The sequence below is a fragment of the Varanus komodoensis genome, unplaced genomic scaffold, assembly GCF_004798865.1.
Source record: "Varanus komodoensis strain SLA01 unplaced genomic scaffold, ASM479886v1 scaffold41, whole genome shotgun sequence".
In the NCBI taxonomy this organism is placed as follows: domain Eukaryota; kingdom Metazoa; phylum Chordata; class Lepidosauria; order Squamata; family Varanidae; genus Varanus; species Varanus komodoensis.
The window spans coordinates 7,229,393-7,247,484 of NW_025335954.1; the positions used below are offsets into that span (position 1 = coordinate 7,229,393).

An 18,092-nucleotide genomic window follows, 5' to 3' on the forward strand; every position below is an offset into this window, starting at 1 on the left:
TGTCCTGCCAGCCCTGTGGAAGTAATTTTACTCCCCTTGTCCCTCCTTACTCTGTTTTCCCTCTGTGCTGAGCCCTTTCAAATTGTAAGCCAGCAGGCAGGGACCATCACCTTTTACTGATTGACTGCAAGCCGCTCTGGGAGCCCTTTTGGCTGAGGAGTATGATAAAAATACTCTAAATAAAAATAATAACAAAATGTATATATTTGAACTCCAGCCTCTATGGATGCTAGAACTCTCTGCAAAGCTGTATCTAAAGCAAAAGTTCAAGCTGGTTCTGGAGGTTTCTTCCTGCTACAGGCAACACACGCTGGGAGTGAAAAATATATTTTGATGAAAACTAGCACGATTTCTCCACAGGGGGTTCTGCACATCTTTGTGACATGCCTTTGTAGCGGGTGGAGTTTGGGGCTGGTGGATTCACTTGCTATCTGATATGTTTTTCCTGTGGAATTTACAGTGAGTGACTGAGGGGACTCTGGTGCTTTGGTCCCAGGGCTGGCTAGCATCTGGCCTTGACAGGACCCATCTCTTGGCCCCGTACCTTCACAGGAATTCTTGTCTGCCACTTTCTGGAAGCCGCTGCGGCAGGTGCAGTACACAGATGAGGGGGTCTGGATGCATTTGGCCTCATTGCCACACATGGTCACATTGGTGTGACAGCCGTATGTCTTCGGATCTGCGGCCAGAAAATGGGAACAAAGCTTGCATCAGGCAGGACTGAAGAGAGAGGGCAGCTGGAGCCGAGCAGGCAGCACATGTGACCTGCCAAATTGCACACGATTCCAAACTGGCCATCACTGCATTTGGCCTTCAATGCTCTACTCCCCTGCACCACCCTTATTCCAATGTCTATTAGCCATCCCACTGCTGTCAGTCCTTCAGCCATCTGCCCTCTCACCCTGCGAACAATCATCCTCGTCAGACCCATCTCCACAGTCATCAAATAAGTTGCAGCGAAGATCAGCACTGATGCACTTCCTGTTCCTGCAGAGAAATTCATTCTTCTCGTGGCTGCAGCTCCTGGGCCTGGCAGTTGAGGAATCTGCGAGATTGCAGAGATGACAGTGAGAATCCAAGACAGCAAGTATAGAAGTCACCATTTCTTTGGCCATGCCTCTCTTTCTCCTCACAACGGCCAGAATGGTGAAACTAGGAAGCTGCCTGTCCATAGCAGAGGATCTTGGATCACTCAATTGCCCGAGCAGCTGAAACAGAGCAGAGTGACCTGTCCATGGGAAACCCTGCAGCTCTGAGCTTGCTTCTGTCCTGTCAGGAAGAGCCACTTCTGCAGAAAGTTGAGGAGTGGGCTCCTCCATGTTTGGGTTATTCTGGCAGCAAGATATTGGGAGCTTAGGAGGGATGGGTCGCTCCAGTTTTAGTGCAGCAACATGGTTATTGGAAAAGTCTTAGAAACATCCAATTTGCTGCTATCTGGCAAGAAATCAGTTCTAGAACAGCACTAGTACTAGTGACCTAGAACTGGAAAGGCAGTTGTAAGGCCTTGTGGGGTGTGTGAGGGAGGAGCTCTGGAAAGGGGCCACGTTTCTGGGGGGGGGGGGCAAAGGCACTCACCACAGAATTGCTCATCGGTGCCGTCCCCGCAGTTGTCGATGCCATCACACTGGCGGCCGATCCACAAGCACACGCGGTCATTCTTGCAACGGAAAGGTCTGTTGGGAGGGCACTGGAATTTCACTGTGCCCGCAAATGGAAACACAGGATCCGAGTCAATATGGGAGTCAGAGGAGCATGGAAAGGCATGAGGCTGCTGCGCCCCAAGGGAAGAAGAGGTGCCCAACAAGCAGTTCATAAGACTCCAAGCCAGGTTCTTCCTGCCTGGGGGGCTCGGAGACGGGCAAACTTTTTTTCATGCATGCCATCATTGCATCACCAAGAAATACAAGTGGAGTACACAAAGGATCATGCTGTTGGAAGGGGCAGTTGAGGCCATGGAGCCCAGCTCCCCTCTACCCCTCTAAGTAAGAGGGAGAACAGGTTAAGCAAGGAAGTTTTGGAGCATGCCAAGAGGACTAGGACACTCACGGCATTCCTCATGGTTCTCATCCGAGTTGTCACCGCAGTCATCCTCACCATCGCACTTCCAGGCCAGTGGTTTGCACAGGGTGTTGTTGCACTGGAACTCGTCCAGGGGGCAGGTCCGCACTGCAAGGTGGAAAAGAGCCCAGAGTGTGTCAGCATCAGACCTCTGCCTGAAGATTACACATGGAGGGCTGCACACTCTCTGAGAGTCTCATCTGAGCCATGGGTAATTTCAGGAGGGCTTAAATAATGGACAGTGAATACTCCTACAGCCACGTACAACCTGATTGGGCTGGGATTAGCACCAGGCATCCTTTAGCAGCTGGCTGGGCCCTCTTTCCATTTTGGTCTGGGCCCAGGACTGTATCACGTCAGCCTTTCTATTCTGAAAGGGAGTCACTCGGCGGCATTGCGTCTCAAGCACAGCCCCCGGCAGAGCTTGGGATGCTGCTGTTGCAGCCATGAAAACAGCTGGTGTCCACTGAGAAACAAGAAGGCCCACCAGAAGACCTTTGCCCAGTGGCCAGCCTCCCACCTGAGAGCCAGGAACTGCCAACAGACATTATTTTGGAGCGGGGCAGGGGGCTGAAAGCATCTTTATAAGGTGTCATTGGAAGGGATGCCAGTTCCACTTCTGTTGCTGTTGTCTCAGTGGATGCCCTACACCCAGTTTAGAACGTAATGAACCAGTCTGATCACTGCTTCCAGGAAGAGCACCCATGAGGGCCATTACCACGGGTGCCACAGTCCTCTTCGTCGCTACCATCCATGCAGTCGGCATCGGCGTCACAGCGCCATCGCAGGGGGATGCAGTGGCCACTCTTGCACTGGAACTGATCCTGATCACAGCGTGGCTTGCACTCTTTCTGTGGGAAGGAAGCCAAAGGAGCAGGATTACCAATCCCAGGCGGGCTCTTCTAAGGTCAGCAGTCTGACTGGCACTGTGCCTGTTTGTGTGCAGAGCCTGGTGCTTTGCCACGGAGCTGAGGTTTTTCCATGAGAGGTTTTTCCATGAAAGATTTGACAAGGTTGGTCAAACCGAGCCAAGATACTTCAGTGGCATCAACAGGCTGAGAAAATGATTGTCAGCATGCAGTAAGACATAAAAAAGCAAAATTAGCCAATGCAGCTGTCAATATGACATTACATAATGAAGTTACACAGAAAGGAAAAATTCTGCTAAGATGTTGACTCCTACAGTATGTGTGTACATCGGCACCATGGCCCTAACTCACGTGAAAATGCATAAAGATGATTAATTAGAGAAATCTCAGCAAATCAATCCTTACAGTCTTAATCAGGTGATGATTCTACCAAATAATAGCTCATCTTCATCAAAAAAAATACCATTCCTACCTGCCTTTCTAGCAGTTAATCATTCTGTCAATCAATGACTCGCTTTTAGTATGTCTGGCCTAGTTCTTTCCATCTTACAAAAAGTACCCAGTATTGTTCTATGTGTTTATTCAGCAGGATTTCTTATAAACCAGCCTGCTCTGACCTGGGCCCTTCAGATGTTGCTGGACCACAACTTCCATCAGTCCCAGACAGCATGGCCAGCAATCAAGAATAATGGGATCAAGAGATGCTTGAGAGCATCAAGTCAGGGAAGCTTGTTAGGTCAGGCAGTTACAAATGTGACTCAGGTCAACTTCTGCTTGGCTTTTCCCTCCTGAGCACTAAATTCCAGTTCGCTCGCAGCAAGACTTTTGGCTGATTAGCAGCCAAGCAGATGCAGAAGCCAAACTTAGGTACCCTACTGTTATCAACTGCAGCATCCCAAAACACCCCAAAAGTAATTGACCAGAGAAAGGCCCCAAAAGTAGTTGGCCAGAGGAAGGCCACATAGTAAAAACATCAGTTATACTGTCCCAGAAGGGAGGGGGGTAAGAACAAAATGAACTTTGTGTAACCCACAGCTAACACGCTAGCCTGACCTCGAATACGGTAATCAAAGGGACAGTAGAAACTGGTTCGAGCCACCAGGAGTGTTGCAAATGCGCAGGGAGTAAGAACATGGCAAGCCTGTGTGAATCTCGAGCAGGTAAGAAATGGACATGGGAAATGTCTGGTCCTTGACAGAAGAAAGGACTCTTTCTCCAGCACAGGAGGGGGTGCATACATTGATGTATTGATGCATTAGATGTGTATTAGGTGACCTAATTGGTTACCTAGGGTATAAAACGCATGTACTGGGGTGCAACTTTTGAGACACTGCTTTGGGCTGAATGTCCCCTTTTGTCTCCCTTTATTCTATAGTGCACTAGAATAAAGCTGATTTTGGCTCTAAGTCTCGTCTCAGGCTCTGTTTGGCTTGGGTCTGGGGTCCACCCAGGTTTGCCCCAGCTGTTGACTGGCTCAGTCTGGTAACACCACAGTATTCACAGTGTACCTGCCAAGCTTGTTTCACCCTCTCCCAAAATCCCACAGCAGGCTAAGCCTGGTTCCGCTCTGTGCCTCCTTACCTCGTCAGAGCCATCGGCACAGTCATGGTCCCCATCACACTTCCAGCGGCCTGCGATGCACCGTCCGTTGGCACACGAGAACTCACTTTCGGAGCAAGGTCTGGGCTCTGCAGGCAAAGAGAAAGCCCTGAGAGGTGAGCAAGAAGGTTTCTGTGGGCCCAGGATGGAGGGGGTGACGTCTACTGTGTAAAACAGATTTCCCTGGTGTATCACCAGACAGACAGATGCAGTCTTATAAGGCTAAGAAAGCACACTCTGGACTGCGACACAATGAGGAGAAGAAAACGGGAGAAGTCACAGAGGAATGGGAGGGTGCGCGGAGAAGAGGTGAGGCAACAGCTGATCCCAGCTGTATTGATCCCCACTGCCTACATCCACAGCTTCTGGTCAACTGGAGTGGCTCTCAGCCATGGGGCACAGGAAGCTGCCTGACATGGAGTCAGGCCCCTGCTCCATCCAGCCCAGCTCTGTTAGCACTAACTGGCAGCCACTGTCCAGGGATTCCAGGCAAGAGCTTGGTCTGTCTTCTGTGGAGGTGCTGGGATTGAACCTGGGACCTTGTGCATGCAAAGCAGATGCTGTACCCCAAGCTCCTGCCCTTCCCCTAAGTCTGTTGCCCCTTGTTTTGTAGTACTTGAGTTCTATGAGATCCCTGATGGCCCCCACACACCTTCGCCATGGTCAGCCCCACCCAGTGCCCACTGGCAAGGGAAGCCCTGCTAAGGAGAAACTGGATGCATGCTGCTTTGCCCTAGCCAGGTGTGGGCAGGTGAAGGAATTAATGTTTTCTTTCCCAAAGCACTTTATTCAGGAGAAGCAGGCAAAGCAGAGACATTAGAAGGGAACAGGGCAAGCCACCATCCGGCCTGCTTTGCCCTGCAAACAGGTCTTTGGGCTGGGGGTGGGGAGTCTCTGGGCACCCAAGCAAGCAATACACACAGAAAGCCTTCCCATCCAATTCCCGGCTGGGGGCAGTGGGGAGGGGTGGGTGGCAGAGGAAGAAATACATGGGAATGTGGATGAGATCCCCAAAGCATCCTGCTGCTTTTTCCCTTTCAACACAGTTAAGGCTTTAAAGGGGGAAGAAAAAATATTTTCAACAGCAACCTACCTCTGCAAGCCCGATACGACAGTGTGAAAATGGAGAAAAACGTAAGATGAGGTGAAATGGCACAAACTCAAATTACACGACATGGTACAAAAAGAAGAAGAAAAGAAAAAAGAACCGAAAGAAAGTCACGCTCTAGATTCTACAGGAGTGGCCGGGCGGTGGGAGGGTGGGGAGAGATGAGGAGTGGAGTCCATCTTGAAAGGGCTTAATTCTTGCTGGAGGTATGTTTAAATATGGAACTGTATGTGCCCCAATCCCCCTGTCCTCCTGGGATAACTACAATTATTCCACAATAATTGGCATTTGTTTTCCAGCCAATTCCCTCAATTACTTGTCAGCTCTCAGCTGGAAAACATTTTCCTTCTTTTCCAGGGATGCAAGCAGCATGACTCATAAGCTGCAATTTCTGGTGGCCCACCAGATTCTCCTGCACTGGCTGTAGCCGTGGCATTGCATGGCACTTCCCATACTAGCAAGGGATTTCCTGCTTGTCCAATCCCTGAGGATGGACAGGAGATAAAGAAGGGAGGCTATCCCAGCAGGAGCAAAGGGAACTTCAGGGAATCCCTTGCTGGCGCTAGCAAGAGAATCCCTGAGCTTGTGCATGCGTGTGTGCATGCGTGTGTGTGTGCATGCATGGTCCCCTATCAGCCCCCTGTGTGTCCCATGGATTTTAGAGCCAAAAAGCTTGTGCACCTCTGCCCTATGGAGCCGTGATAACAAGGCAACTGGGATGAGCAATCCATGGGTGCAAAGCCCCCTCCCTACTTCAGAGATGCCAAAGATGGGGCATTGTTTGGTGCACCTCATCAGGGCTGAGAAGATGACAGTGGATTTAAACCAGTATTGGTGATGTAGGCTGAACAGTAAATACAATGGTTTAGATGTGGAGAGGTGCTTCTTATTTTGATCCCAGCCAAATCCTTCTTCAAAAGGACTTGCTTCCGACCAGATAGGACAGAGGCCACCTCCATGTTCCAAACCACTAGATGGTGACAACTGCGCAGAAGGACAGCTCAAGGGTGGTGTGATTAAAAACTGGTCCAAACGAAATCCTGTGCCGCCACGTCCTCAAGCTTGCTTTGCCCAAGGCTGATGAGGCTTGGGGGTAGAAGCAGTGCACTTACCCTGCACCTGCCTCAGAGGGCTGCAAGAACTGGCAGAGGTGGCAAGGAAGGAAGAGTGACTGCCCTGGGCAGTGCTGGGGTGTGCGATGTACTGTGGGTTTCTTGACATTCTCCCTCTCAGAAGTATACCAGAGTGGAAAGCAGCTTGGCCCTGAAATCACCCAGTTTTCCCCTCTCGAGTTACTTTCTCCGTGGGTGTTTATGAGCTTTCATGGGACACCTAATTTCTGCAGTTCTGCTTGCCCTGCTCTCACAGGCAATGCCCATTTTACTTCTTCTGCCCAACTGGGACTGTATGGGAAAGCCCAGAAACAAGCTCCTTCCCCGCATGCAAACATCCCGCTGTCCTAGCACAGGCCTGAAGGGGCACATACTGCATCTCTCCTCATCCGAGTTGTCTCCACAGTCGTTGTCGTAATCGCACTGCCAGCGGCCTGGCACACAGCGGTTGTTCCTGCAGCGGAATTGGTAGGGCTCGCAAGTTCGCTCATCTGAAAAAGAAGGATGCAATGTGGGGAAGGGCACAGAGGAAAAGGCAGGGAATGGACAGCATCAGCAGAGGATGATGCCTCGGCACTTTTATGGGGGCTTCTAGTTCACAGATCAGCTTCAGCATGGAGACAAAAGGCCATGCGCTTGTTGCCTCCCAAGAAAACTTTTCCACCCTTCTGCCTGAGCATTGTCACTAGGGATGTGCAAGGAAACTGTCTGGGGGTGGGAATCCAGTGGATTCCTTGGGCTCAGCTCTCCAGACTCTGGTCCACTTTGCAGCAGTCCTAACTCTGAGCTCCAGAGGCTGTGTGGTGTAGTGCCCCTTTTCTCTGACTGGCACTACTGCTGCTGGCTGCACCAGGTGAGCTACAAGATTTGTGCCTAGCAAGCAGCTTGCAGCATCCCGCTTCCATGCCCAGTGCTGGCACCACTGGCTGCACCAGGCAGAGAAGCAGGTTGGTTGCAGCGCCCCTCTTCGGCATCCAGCAGCCACTCTTTGGGTGGCTGCATCTGATGGGGAAGGTTACTGGTTGCGCAACTGGGAGTCTGCGAGCATTTGCCATCTTCCTCTTGGCTCAGCTTGCTTTGCATGAGAGGAAGCCCATGAATGCTGGAGGGATGGATTCCAAAAGGGTTCATCCCAACCCTAACTGTCACAAACAACTGGTACTGAGAGTGTCCTGGAAGATCTGAGACCAACTACTGTTAAGGGAACTTAGTGCATTTCAACATCACGATGCATGTTTATTTGATATGGTTATGAAGGCAATTGTTCAATACCTAACAGACTGTCAACTTCCTGTTATGAATAATGGAGAAGGTACGGACTGATGGACTACAACTCTCAACATCTCTCACCACTGGGTAAGCTGGCTAGGGCTGATGCAAACCAATAACACCTGGAGGACCACATGTTCTCCACTCCTGCATTAACTGAACCCACTGGCAGGGACTGCATCACACTGGGACTGGGGTACCAGGAGCACTGATCCAGAGCCCAAACCCAACTGTGTTGGGTCTTCAGGGTTATTGGGAAGAATGAATGATCAGAGCCTTTGATTCGGATCATCCTATCTAGATTAAGAGTGTCCAAATCTTGCAGCTTTGTCCCTGCTCAGTTTCTCATTGCTCTATCAGTTTGTTTTTAAAAACCATACAGTCTACACAAACTTGTGCTTAGATGCAACTTTGCCTATTGAATGCAAATTTGCAGGCAATTTTCTCAAATGTAATGCATTTTGTATGTTATTTTTGCAAATATACACATTCTTTTGCATACATTCTCCCTAATAAACACATTTCATATGCTTTTTTATAGCCAGGGAAGTGTGTTGCCAAATTCAGAGCAGCCTGAATATCCAAAGGACAACTGTGTTTCAGTCTATATTTTGGTTCAGAAAATGTGAATCTGTAAATTGGCATTTAAACTAGAACCGAATGAAATTCTCCCCCATCCTTAATCAGACTTCTCTAAGTTACAAAGGGCAGTGCTTCCCTTGCACTCCAAGCCCTTTCGACATATGGAAGTGGCAGGAAACGGAGCATGCCAGGCACCCAGGCATAGCTCAGCTCAGCTCAGCCAGCTGACTACGCCATCAGCTCACCACACTCTTCCTTGGGTTCATCTGAGCCATCTCCACAGTCATCCTCTCCATCACATTTCCACCGTGCCGGGATGCATCGACCAGAATCCTTGCACCGGAACTCGTCCAGTCCACATCTCATTTGTGCTGGGAGAGTGATGAGAGAGACATTTAAAGGACTGAGGAGCTTAAATGCCCCCAGAGACTGGCCATACCTCTACTGGTCCCCAAAATTAGGATAGGAGAGGTAAAGCAGGCACTTTTTCCATCAAGGGCTTCTTGAGAAACTTCACATGCAAATGATTTTAACATGCATGCACGCGCGCATGCGCGCGCGCACACGCTTCCTCTTCCCTAGCCTAGCTTTATTTGCGTCTGTGATCTGTGAATTTAAATAAATAAATAAAGCACCCCAAGCCACACAATGTGCCCTCTATGCCTGCTGGGAAAGACCACCAGTGGTGAGGAAACTATATCAGCTTGCCTGCCACTATTGTTTTTCTCACTGGGGAACCACTCAGGTGCTCTTCAAGAAACACGCTTCTCAGAAGCATAGGCTTAAAAATCACAGTTTTAGAGTGAGATAAGCTTGTGAAGTTCAGACAGTGATTTCAAAATACATCAGGGATTTTCTGTGGAAAGAGGAAGCAGAGAATTTCGGAGCCCCCACTTTGAAGCCCCCTGATCTGCTGTTGCATATGGCTCTGATGTTAAACGAGAGCACTTTGCAACGTATTTTGGACACGTGTCTTAATGTTAACGGAGCTGCAGGAAGCAAGTTCATCTTCTCTGAAGCACAAAGGAAGGCAGGGGCCTCCTAGGCCCGATTCTTGGGGTACTCAATCCATTTCCTTTTTCCCAGCCTGGGGAAGGCTGCCATAAAGCACGGTAGCTTCTTACTGCAGTTGGCAGGCTCATCAGATCCATCCACACAGTCGTTGTCACGGTCGCACACCCAGACCCGTGGAATGCAGCGTTTGGTGATGGCACACTGAAATTGGTTTGGTGCACAAGTCACTTCCGCTGCAAGAGAAAGGGGGATCAGGAGACAAGGTCAGGGCAGAAGGCAGAGCAGGAAGGTGTCTGCTTAAAATGAAGGCTTGCTCATGCACAGCCTAACAACCACCACAGTGCTGAGGGTGCCGTGATCCTGGCATTCAAATGCAGAAACTGGGAGCACATAAAACATACAAACAAAACATCATAGCTATGGATGAGGGCAGAAGTCAAAATGGTTACCTTAAATATATTGCAAAATCACTCTGTCTTTAACATTATTTATCTTTCTCATATGTACACACTTATGTAGTCCTATAGATCTGAACCCAGTAAGTGATGGGAGATGCTGCTGCTTATTGTACGGACCATGAAACAGCACCTGGTTTTCCCATCAGTCCCTACAAGAAACAAGTGGGGCAGTGATGTCCCTTGTTCCATTGCAAGCAGAACTTACGGCAGTCCTTCTCATCTTCTCCATCACCACAGTTGTCCTGCCCATTACAACGGAAGATGCCTGGGATGCAGCGGTTGGTGTTGGTGCATTTGAACTGGCTAGGTAGGCACACATGGACTTCTGTCAGAAGCAAGGCAGAAACAGCGTTAAGGGAGGGTATCCTTATCTTGGATACAGACTTTTCTTAGAAAGCTTCTTGAGTTTTATTGCAAAGGTAGTAGGCTCTGGGATTAAGTACCTCTCCTATGATCGCTCAGGCCAGAGGCGTGAAGCCTCTTTCAGCCTGAGGGATGAAGTTGATTTTGGAAAAGTTCTTGGAGTTGCATTCTAATGGTGGGCAGAGCAAACAGGAGAAGAGTGGAGATCAAAATTACCAAAGCATCAACAACCCAGCATATGGTAGCTTAAAGTTCATCCTGAAAGTAACTAAGGCTTAGAAGAAGCATGGTGACTTTTTAGAATGGGGAAAACAGCCCAAAAGCCAGGGGACCACAAAGCACTTAGTGACTGGGGAAAAGGAGGAGCAGCCATCTGGGGAATTCCAGAGGCCAGACTGTGTCCCCATGGCTGAGGTTTCCCACTCATGTCCTGGGCTCTGCACCCTGGCACTGTTAAGCAGAGCACACCAAGGAAACAGAGAAGATGGGAGGGAAGAGGAAACATCTCTCTGAACCTCTTGCTCGCCTTGAATTCCATGGCTGCTCCCATGATCTCCAGTGCTTGAAAGCCCAAGAAAAGAAAAGAAAAGAAAAGAAAAGAAAAGAAAAGGGAGAAAGAGTGTTTTGGTGGAGCAGGGCAGTGATGTAGTAGGAAATACTTTGCCACTTATTTTCCAGAGCCCTCTGAATGGCTCATTGAAATGGTTGGCATCCTTTCTGTTTTTGTTTCAATCTACAATATTTTCCAGATTAATCAGGCCAGCTCATTCTATTTCAACTTTTTAGTAAGTCATTGTACATTTTGATGGCTTGATCTAAACTGTTAAGATGTCTTGAGTATCTTCAATAAAACAGGGTACAAAACTGAGACGGTGCCGATAAATGAATACATAAAACTTCACAAGGCAGGTTTGGGTCCTCAGAAGAGCTTGGGACACTTACCACAGTTGGCCTCATCTGAGTTGTCCTGACAATCATTGTCTCCATCACAGATGAAGGCTGGATTGGTGCAGATTCCTGTTGAGCACTGGAATTGTCCTGGACGGCATTTGAATTCAGCTGCAGGAGAGAAGGTGGCATGTGATGATTTGGGATGGGGGGTGCCCAGAAACTGGAGCTCAGTGTTACAGCCTCTCCTTTGCGTGCAGAGGGTCCCAGGTTCCATCCCCAGGATTTACAGACAGCAGGAGATGGCAAAGACACTTTGCCAAGACCCTCAAGTGTCACTGCTAGCTAGTACTCTCTGCTGGGTTACAGATATCAATGATCTGTCCTGGAAAACAATCTCAATGCAACTTGGTATCAAATACTCTGCTCTTCTTGTTGATTCATCTACAAATGTTCCACTAGAGCTGGGAACAGGTTGGGTTTGGGCTCTGGATCAGTGCTCCTGGTACCCCCTTTTGGCTAAGAGACAGCATAAAAATGCTTCAAATAAATAAATATTGTTGCTAGCCCACTCAGCCTACAGTCCAAGAGAATCAGGAGTTGCTCTGGCTGACATGTGGTAAGTCTTCTCACTCCCTGATCAGTGCTGCTTAACAGCCACCCAGCACAACCATAAGGGGGATGGCAAGTGCAAGTGACCTGCACGCTTGGGTTCTAGGGAGCTTCTGCAGTCATGAGGCAAAAGTGGGATTCCAAATGCAGTGTCCCAGGCCTGGGGCTTCAATTGGTGAGGCAAAGATGCTCCTCTCCAGGAGGAAGGAAGCCCCTGGAGAGGCGCCCATTCCAGCTCAGGGACAAACTGATGGAAAATTCTGTATGAAGGGGCCCAGAACATTACCCTGGACAGTCTCAGAACTGTTTCATCAATGCACCAGGCAAATTCCTTAAACAAAAATTGCCCATTAAATACTAGTCAGGTAAGCAGCCCAGGGCTACCAAAGAAGATCCTCGGCACCCCTCTTCAGCACTAGATGTATATCCCTGTTCCCTGGATGCCTTGTGTTTTGCTGGGATAATGCTCCATCAACAGCTGTCTAAAGGAGCCTTCCCTCCACCACTGCAGCCTCCTCCCAGCTATTCACTCACGGCAGTTCTCAGGTTCATCTGAACGGTCCCCGCAATCGTCCTCCGTGTCGCATTTCCACCAAAAAGGGATGCACTTGTCATTCTTGCAAACAAACTATGGTGGAAAAGACAGGCCATAAAGCTGAGACAAGGCACGAATACTGGGCAGATGAATGCTCCCCAAAGCCTTCACCTCTCCACCATCGAAACAAGCCCAGCCTGACATATTTCCTACACAGGAGCTCTGAAATGGTTCCCAGGAAAAGCACAGCTCCCCACTAAACATTAGCAAAGGCTCTGCATTTCTAACCACCCCTCCTCACATGTTCTTTCTGCTGCAGGTAACCCTCCCAAAGCCAATCATGCAGCTTCTTCAGGCTTCAGAGACAATTTCAGTAAGAGGGAACCTTCAAGCTCTGTTCCGCAACAGTTAAATTTACAGGCACTTTCCAGGATGGTCAAGAGGCCTGACCTGATGCACTCCATGTTGCACAGGCCATCTCGAGGAGTGGAACCAGTCCACATCAAAGGCCTGGCTTTGGCTGCTGGAGGCCGCCTTGACAAAGCAACAAATGGAGGGGAGGAGTGCATAGCTGTGGGATTTCTGCAAGGTGGAGCAAGCTCTTTGTGTCCCTCCAGTTACCTGGCTGGCTGTGCAGTTGGAGATGCAGGTTTTGCCATTGGCCCCCAGATAGAAGTTGGTGGGGCAGGCACACTTGAAGCCTCCTCCGGGTGACAGCAGGCACAAGTTGCTGCAGCCACCGTTGTTGATTTTGCAGGGGTGGTTGGGAACTGAGGGGTGAGAAAGGAAAGAAATGGGGAGATGAAGCAGGTTACAGCCAGATATAGCCACTGCCATGGCTTCTGTCAACATGGCCCAGGGCAAGCCCCACAGCTCACTTCCGTCCTGCTGCAAAGCAGGAGCCTGAATGCCCAGCAGCAGGCCTGGTGTCAGCAGTTTCCCTGCCTGGCTGAGCACATGGGTAGCCTGCAGAAAGCCCAAGATTCAATCCCCAGGTGGAACTGGAAGAACACCTGCTTGAAGCCCTGGAGAGCTGCTATCAGCCCAGTGTTAGATGGACCACAGTTCTGTGCTGGTATCAAGCAGCTTCTAATCTTCCTATCTTGGTCCACAAGCTGACCCTGGAGTAGCAAGGGACACAAGAGATACTTTTCCCAGGGACCTGCAAATTTAGGATCGACCCTGTCCAGAAGATGGCTCACTGGCTGTGTAATGCAGCACTTTCCAGAATGGCATAAGTTGGTGGGCCCTGAGGGAAAGGGGCTGCCCTCTCTCTGCTTCCACAAGGCCCTCCCATGCTTATGTTTGTGCCCTGGAGATCCTCTTTCAGAACGAGTCCACACGAGAAACAAAGACCACTGCCTCTATTGTTCTATGGAAGTGTTGATCTTTGCAAGATATATGCATGACTTATCTTCTGCTCTTGTCTTTTGCTAGTCCCTGGAGCAAGGAAGAAAGTGGCAGAGGGATTTTTCTAAAGCTTCCTGCTGCAGAACCAGTCAGCAACAAATGTCAACACTCCACATGACTCTACAACCAGCCATTTTCATCCCCTACTTCCAAGGTCCTCCCAAATTGGGACATCAGCCAGGAATCAGGGGCAAGACTAAGTGGTGCTTTAGCATTCCTCACTAGCATTAGCTACCTATGCAAGGCCCATGCCAGGCAAAAGCCCTTTTGTGCAGGGATGGGGGACCTCTTTCAGTCCAAGGACTAAATTCAGTAGCAGAAAAGCTTGCGGGTGCTCCATGCCAATACTGGGTGGGACCAAAGGCAAAAGGGGTGGGGCCCAAAATACACCCCCTCTCCATCATATCCTGACTTAAAAGTTGTTCCTGCCAATAATTAAGCCTTAGGAGAGGCATTTTAATCTTTCAGAATGTGGAAAAACAATGCTGGCTCCGGAGAACCAAATAACTGATGGTTGGGGTACAGGGCATGGCCATTTGGCAGTCCTAGAAGACTGGATTAAAGTACAGGAAGGCTGGAAAAACAACAACTACTACAACAACAACATTCTGTACCACCTGTGGTTGAAGCTCTCTGGGCAGTTCAAAACAGGATATAAAACAATAAAATACAGTATATAAAACATTGAAGACATTAAAATAGCATTAAACGACAGTAAAAGACCCTGCGTGGCAGAATTAGTGCAGGGCCCCAAGGATCCAAAAGGTTCTGAAAGAGAGTTCTGTCAGGAAATAACGTACACAGATGCCATCTGAGTCCACTTTCCTCTTGGCCTCTATTCCTTGCCCCACAGCAGACCCTGAATCTGGATGCTGTGTGAGTTGTTACCAAGAAGGGGACTATGGGGAAGTCTTCCAAGTCGTCAAAGGAGTCTTTTGAATAGCAGTAACCAGAGAAGGTTATGTGACCAAGTCCAGCTCTGGGATCAGACCAAACTTGCTCTCTTGTCTGAGCGATGCAAAGGTTCTGCCCATTGGTCTTCCCAACCACAGACTTGCCTTGCTGTGCTCAACAGGACACTTCCCCAACATGTCTTAGCAGGCCCCATATCTGACAGTCTGCCCTGAATGTATCTCCTCTGGGCCCCACTGGGCAGTGAAACTGAGCCTGGTCCCTGTGCAGGGACAGCCACTCAACCTCCCACCCTCCCTTTAACCCCTTGGTGTGTGGCACTCACCATCCGGCTGCCTGTAGGGGTGGAATATGTGGATGTCCATGGGCCGATGCAGGGTGCTGATCAGCACAGACTTGTTGGTACCTGTGGTCTTGTGGGCCCGGTTGATGGATTTGGTCTCCCAGTCAGTCCAGTAGATGTAATCCTCAAAGAGAGTCAGGGCAAAGATGTGGGGAATATCCTGGCTCAGGACTAGGATGAGAAGAAAAGGAGAAATTCTCATTGGGTGGCAGGGACATGGAGATCAACTGGAGATATCCAGACAAGGGAAATGTGAAGATCTGGAGGACAGCTGACCAAGGAGGTGCCTCGATTCTGACCAGGGCCATGGGCTATGGGCCTGTGTCTATGCTTCTAGACATGAAGTGGTAAGCACAGCAAATGTGTAGTTGTCAGCCATTCCCCAGCGCTCCTCCTAACTCTTGTTGCCTGTAACCATCTTTAGTTCCTCAAACAGCACTCCTTGGAATGTCACATTATGTAATAGGGAATGGCATTGCTGAGAAGTAAAAGATGATGGCCTGCAGCAGAGAAGAGCTGGAGGAACATCTGTGCATCTTGAATAGTCCACTCCCAAAAAAAGTAGCGGTAGTTCCACCATCACCCCACCTTCTACCATAGATCCCCAAAGAAACACAGACCAAACGTATGAAAATTTGGCCCAGACCTGCCATGAACCAAGCATATGTCTTTTGTGAAGGATGCACTGATGCAACACTCTCACTGCAGGGGTGAGATGCAATTCTTGCTTTGGCTGGCAGCAAACCCATTGTTCTTCTGATTACCATATCCATTGATTCATTTGTCAAAACCGTAAGTCATAATGATGATAAAATACAAATGTAAAAATGTAATTCAGGTAGATCAATTAGCATAAAAACAATCAAGCATGTGCCTAGATTAACAAAGAACTGGCACTCCCTTGCCATTGCACAGGCAGAAGAGGCAGCTCCCTTGGTTACATATTTCTTTCTATTCATTAACAAGAATGTGATTTTCTGCTGATTAGACCTTTCTATGGAGAAAATGATCCAGATATTTTAATCTTAAGCTTTCATAAAAATAGAACAGTGTTACAGATAATATGCTAAAGCTTTTCCCAAGTCTCCCAATAGATTCAATGCCTGAAATTAAAAGTGCCTCAGTAATCCAGAATTGTGGCAGACATTGTGGCAGCTGGAACCAAACTCAGACAAATGGTCTCCTCAGTGAGCATTTGGAAAAATTCAGTAAATAATCTGTATAGCCTTGATTGTATAATACAGGAGTTCTGCACTTCTGTCAGTCCAAGGGCTGAACCCCCTTTTGAAGACATTCCTGGGGCCCAGATTCTTGCTTTGGATGGGGCTGACAGCAAGAAGTGTGGGGCCAAAATTATTGATGATACAACCATATTATAAGACTGGTAACTCAGCTTTAGGAGAAGCATTTCTACCTTTCAGTCTGAAGAGGAAAAGCTGCATAAAAGCCAAGGGACCAGTAAAATGCTTGATGGTTGTGGGAAAGTGTATGGGGTGATAGAAAGTAGGCCTGGCCACCAGGCAACTGCAGAACACCAGAGCTGCCTCCAGTCCAGAACTTCTACACCAGAGATCTCAATACCATGGAGAGATTCTAACATTTAATCTGGTCAGGTTCATCTGCACAAAGTTATCTTTCCTTTTATTTCTGGACTGCATCTTTGCTACAACTGCCCATTAACCAATGCCAAAGAAATAAAAATCAATTCATTAAACACTTGCAAAGCTTTTAAATTGATTCATGAAGAATCAGAGAGAAGTGACAAGTGCTGAGAGTTTTTGACAGTCCAGAAGGAGTTGACTGTTAAGAATATGTTCTAAACAAACATTTCACATCCTCAAAAGAAGCTGACAATGAGCAGGTGGAAACCAAAGAAAACAAATGACAAAGTGACTCAAAGGTGACAATGTAACTAAAGAAGAGATCTGAAAAAGGGAGTCACAATTCATATGCAAGTTATATGCTAGCCCTGAAAACTTAAAAGCTAAGCATGGATGAAGGATGCTGAGGCTTCTCAACCCTGAGTTTCCTCAATCCAAAAGCAGGATGGGAGCCTCCAACTCTCCCCTGTAAATGCCTTCCAGAACATTTATTTCTCGAGCCAAACTCTAAAACCAGAAACAAGGACAGGCAGGGAAAGCAAAGAGCATTCGCAAGGGGAAACAGGAGTTCATGGGGGGAGTGACTCACCCCCCCCCACCACTGATCTCTCCCACAAGCTGCAGTCTTCCCTAGTAATCATGCCAGTCACTGGGTTTCTCACTACAAGGTAACTCTTAATGACAGCTGAGTGTGGATCACTATTATTTGTTGTTATTTTGCATTCCATTTATACCCTGCCTCTGGCTCCTCTTGCAAGGAACATGAGGCTTACAAGGCTGCAGAAAACTATGGGCTTTTTTCACTGGTTGTTTGTGGTTAACAAACCATGGCTTGTTGCTAGGGCTGGGTTCAGACAATACTACAATCCACATTTCAACGGCAACCCATGATTCAAGGACAACCCACACTCAATCTATACTCAGTTCTTGAATGTTGTGCAGATCCAGACAGGTTCTGTTCAACCTATCTGCATGTGAATTTCAGCTTTACAGCTCCTGCAATTCCCTCACCGATGTGCCGATTGGATCCATCCAGGCTGGCAAATTCAATGTAGTCCTCACGAGCATCAGCCCAGTAGATGCGGCTATTGATATAGTCCAAAGTGAGGCCATTGGGCCAAGTGATCTTGGTGTCCACAATGATACTCCGGTTGGTGCCATCCATGCCTATCTTGCCAATTAGGGAATGGTCACCCCAGTCTGTCCAGTACAAGTATCTGAAGAGAGAACAAATGAGGTGAGTGAGATAAATGGCATAACCATAGAATTGCAGCTGTGATCAAATTTTATGTTTGTTATTTTGGGAAATCCAAGCCCACAAAATTACACTAATACATTATATAAACTATTACATAGATG

At 48.4% G+C, this 18,092-nt stretch overlaps 1 protein-coding gene across 7 annotated transcripts in view; it reads right to left on the minus strand.

Moving 5' to 3' along the window:
- LRP1 (LDL receptor related protein 1) overlaps positions 1–18,092 on the minus strand; it is a 405,127-nt gene that overhangs the window by 17,240 nt on the left and 369,795 nt on the right. For all 7 annotated transcript variants that reach the window (XM_044443327.1, XM_044443325.1, XM_044443324.1 and 4 more), the window contains 15 exons: positions 17,745–17,950; positions 15,115–15,303; positions 13,089–13,237; positions 12,467–12,560; positions 11,375–11,491; positions 10,275–10,394; positions 9,722–9,844; positions 8,843–8,968; positions 7,121–7,237; positions 4,509–4,615; positions 2,777–2,909; positions 2,047–2,166; positions 1,576–1,698; positions 902–1,045; positions 545–679 (listed from right to left, as the gene is read on the minus strand). In XM_044443327.1, the coding sequence (XP_044299262.1) occupies positions 545–679; positions 902–1,045; positions 1,576–1,698; positions 2,047–2,166; positions 2,777–2,909; positions 4,509–4,615; positions 7,121–7,237; positions 8,843–8,968; positions 9,722–9,844; positions 10,275–10,394; positions 11,375–11,491; positions 12,467–12,560; positions 13,089–13,237; positions 15,115–15,303; positions 17,745–17,950 (2,003 nt within the window). The remainder of the gene's footprint in view (positions 1–544; positions 680–901; positions 1,046–1,575; positions 1,699–2,046; positions 2,167–2,776; positions 2,910–4,508; positions 4,616–7,120; positions 7,238–8,842; positions 8,969–9,721; positions 9,845–10,274; positions 10,395–11,374; positions 11,492–12,466; positions 12,561–13,088; positions 13,238–15,114; positions 15,304–17,744; positions 17,951–18,092) is intronic.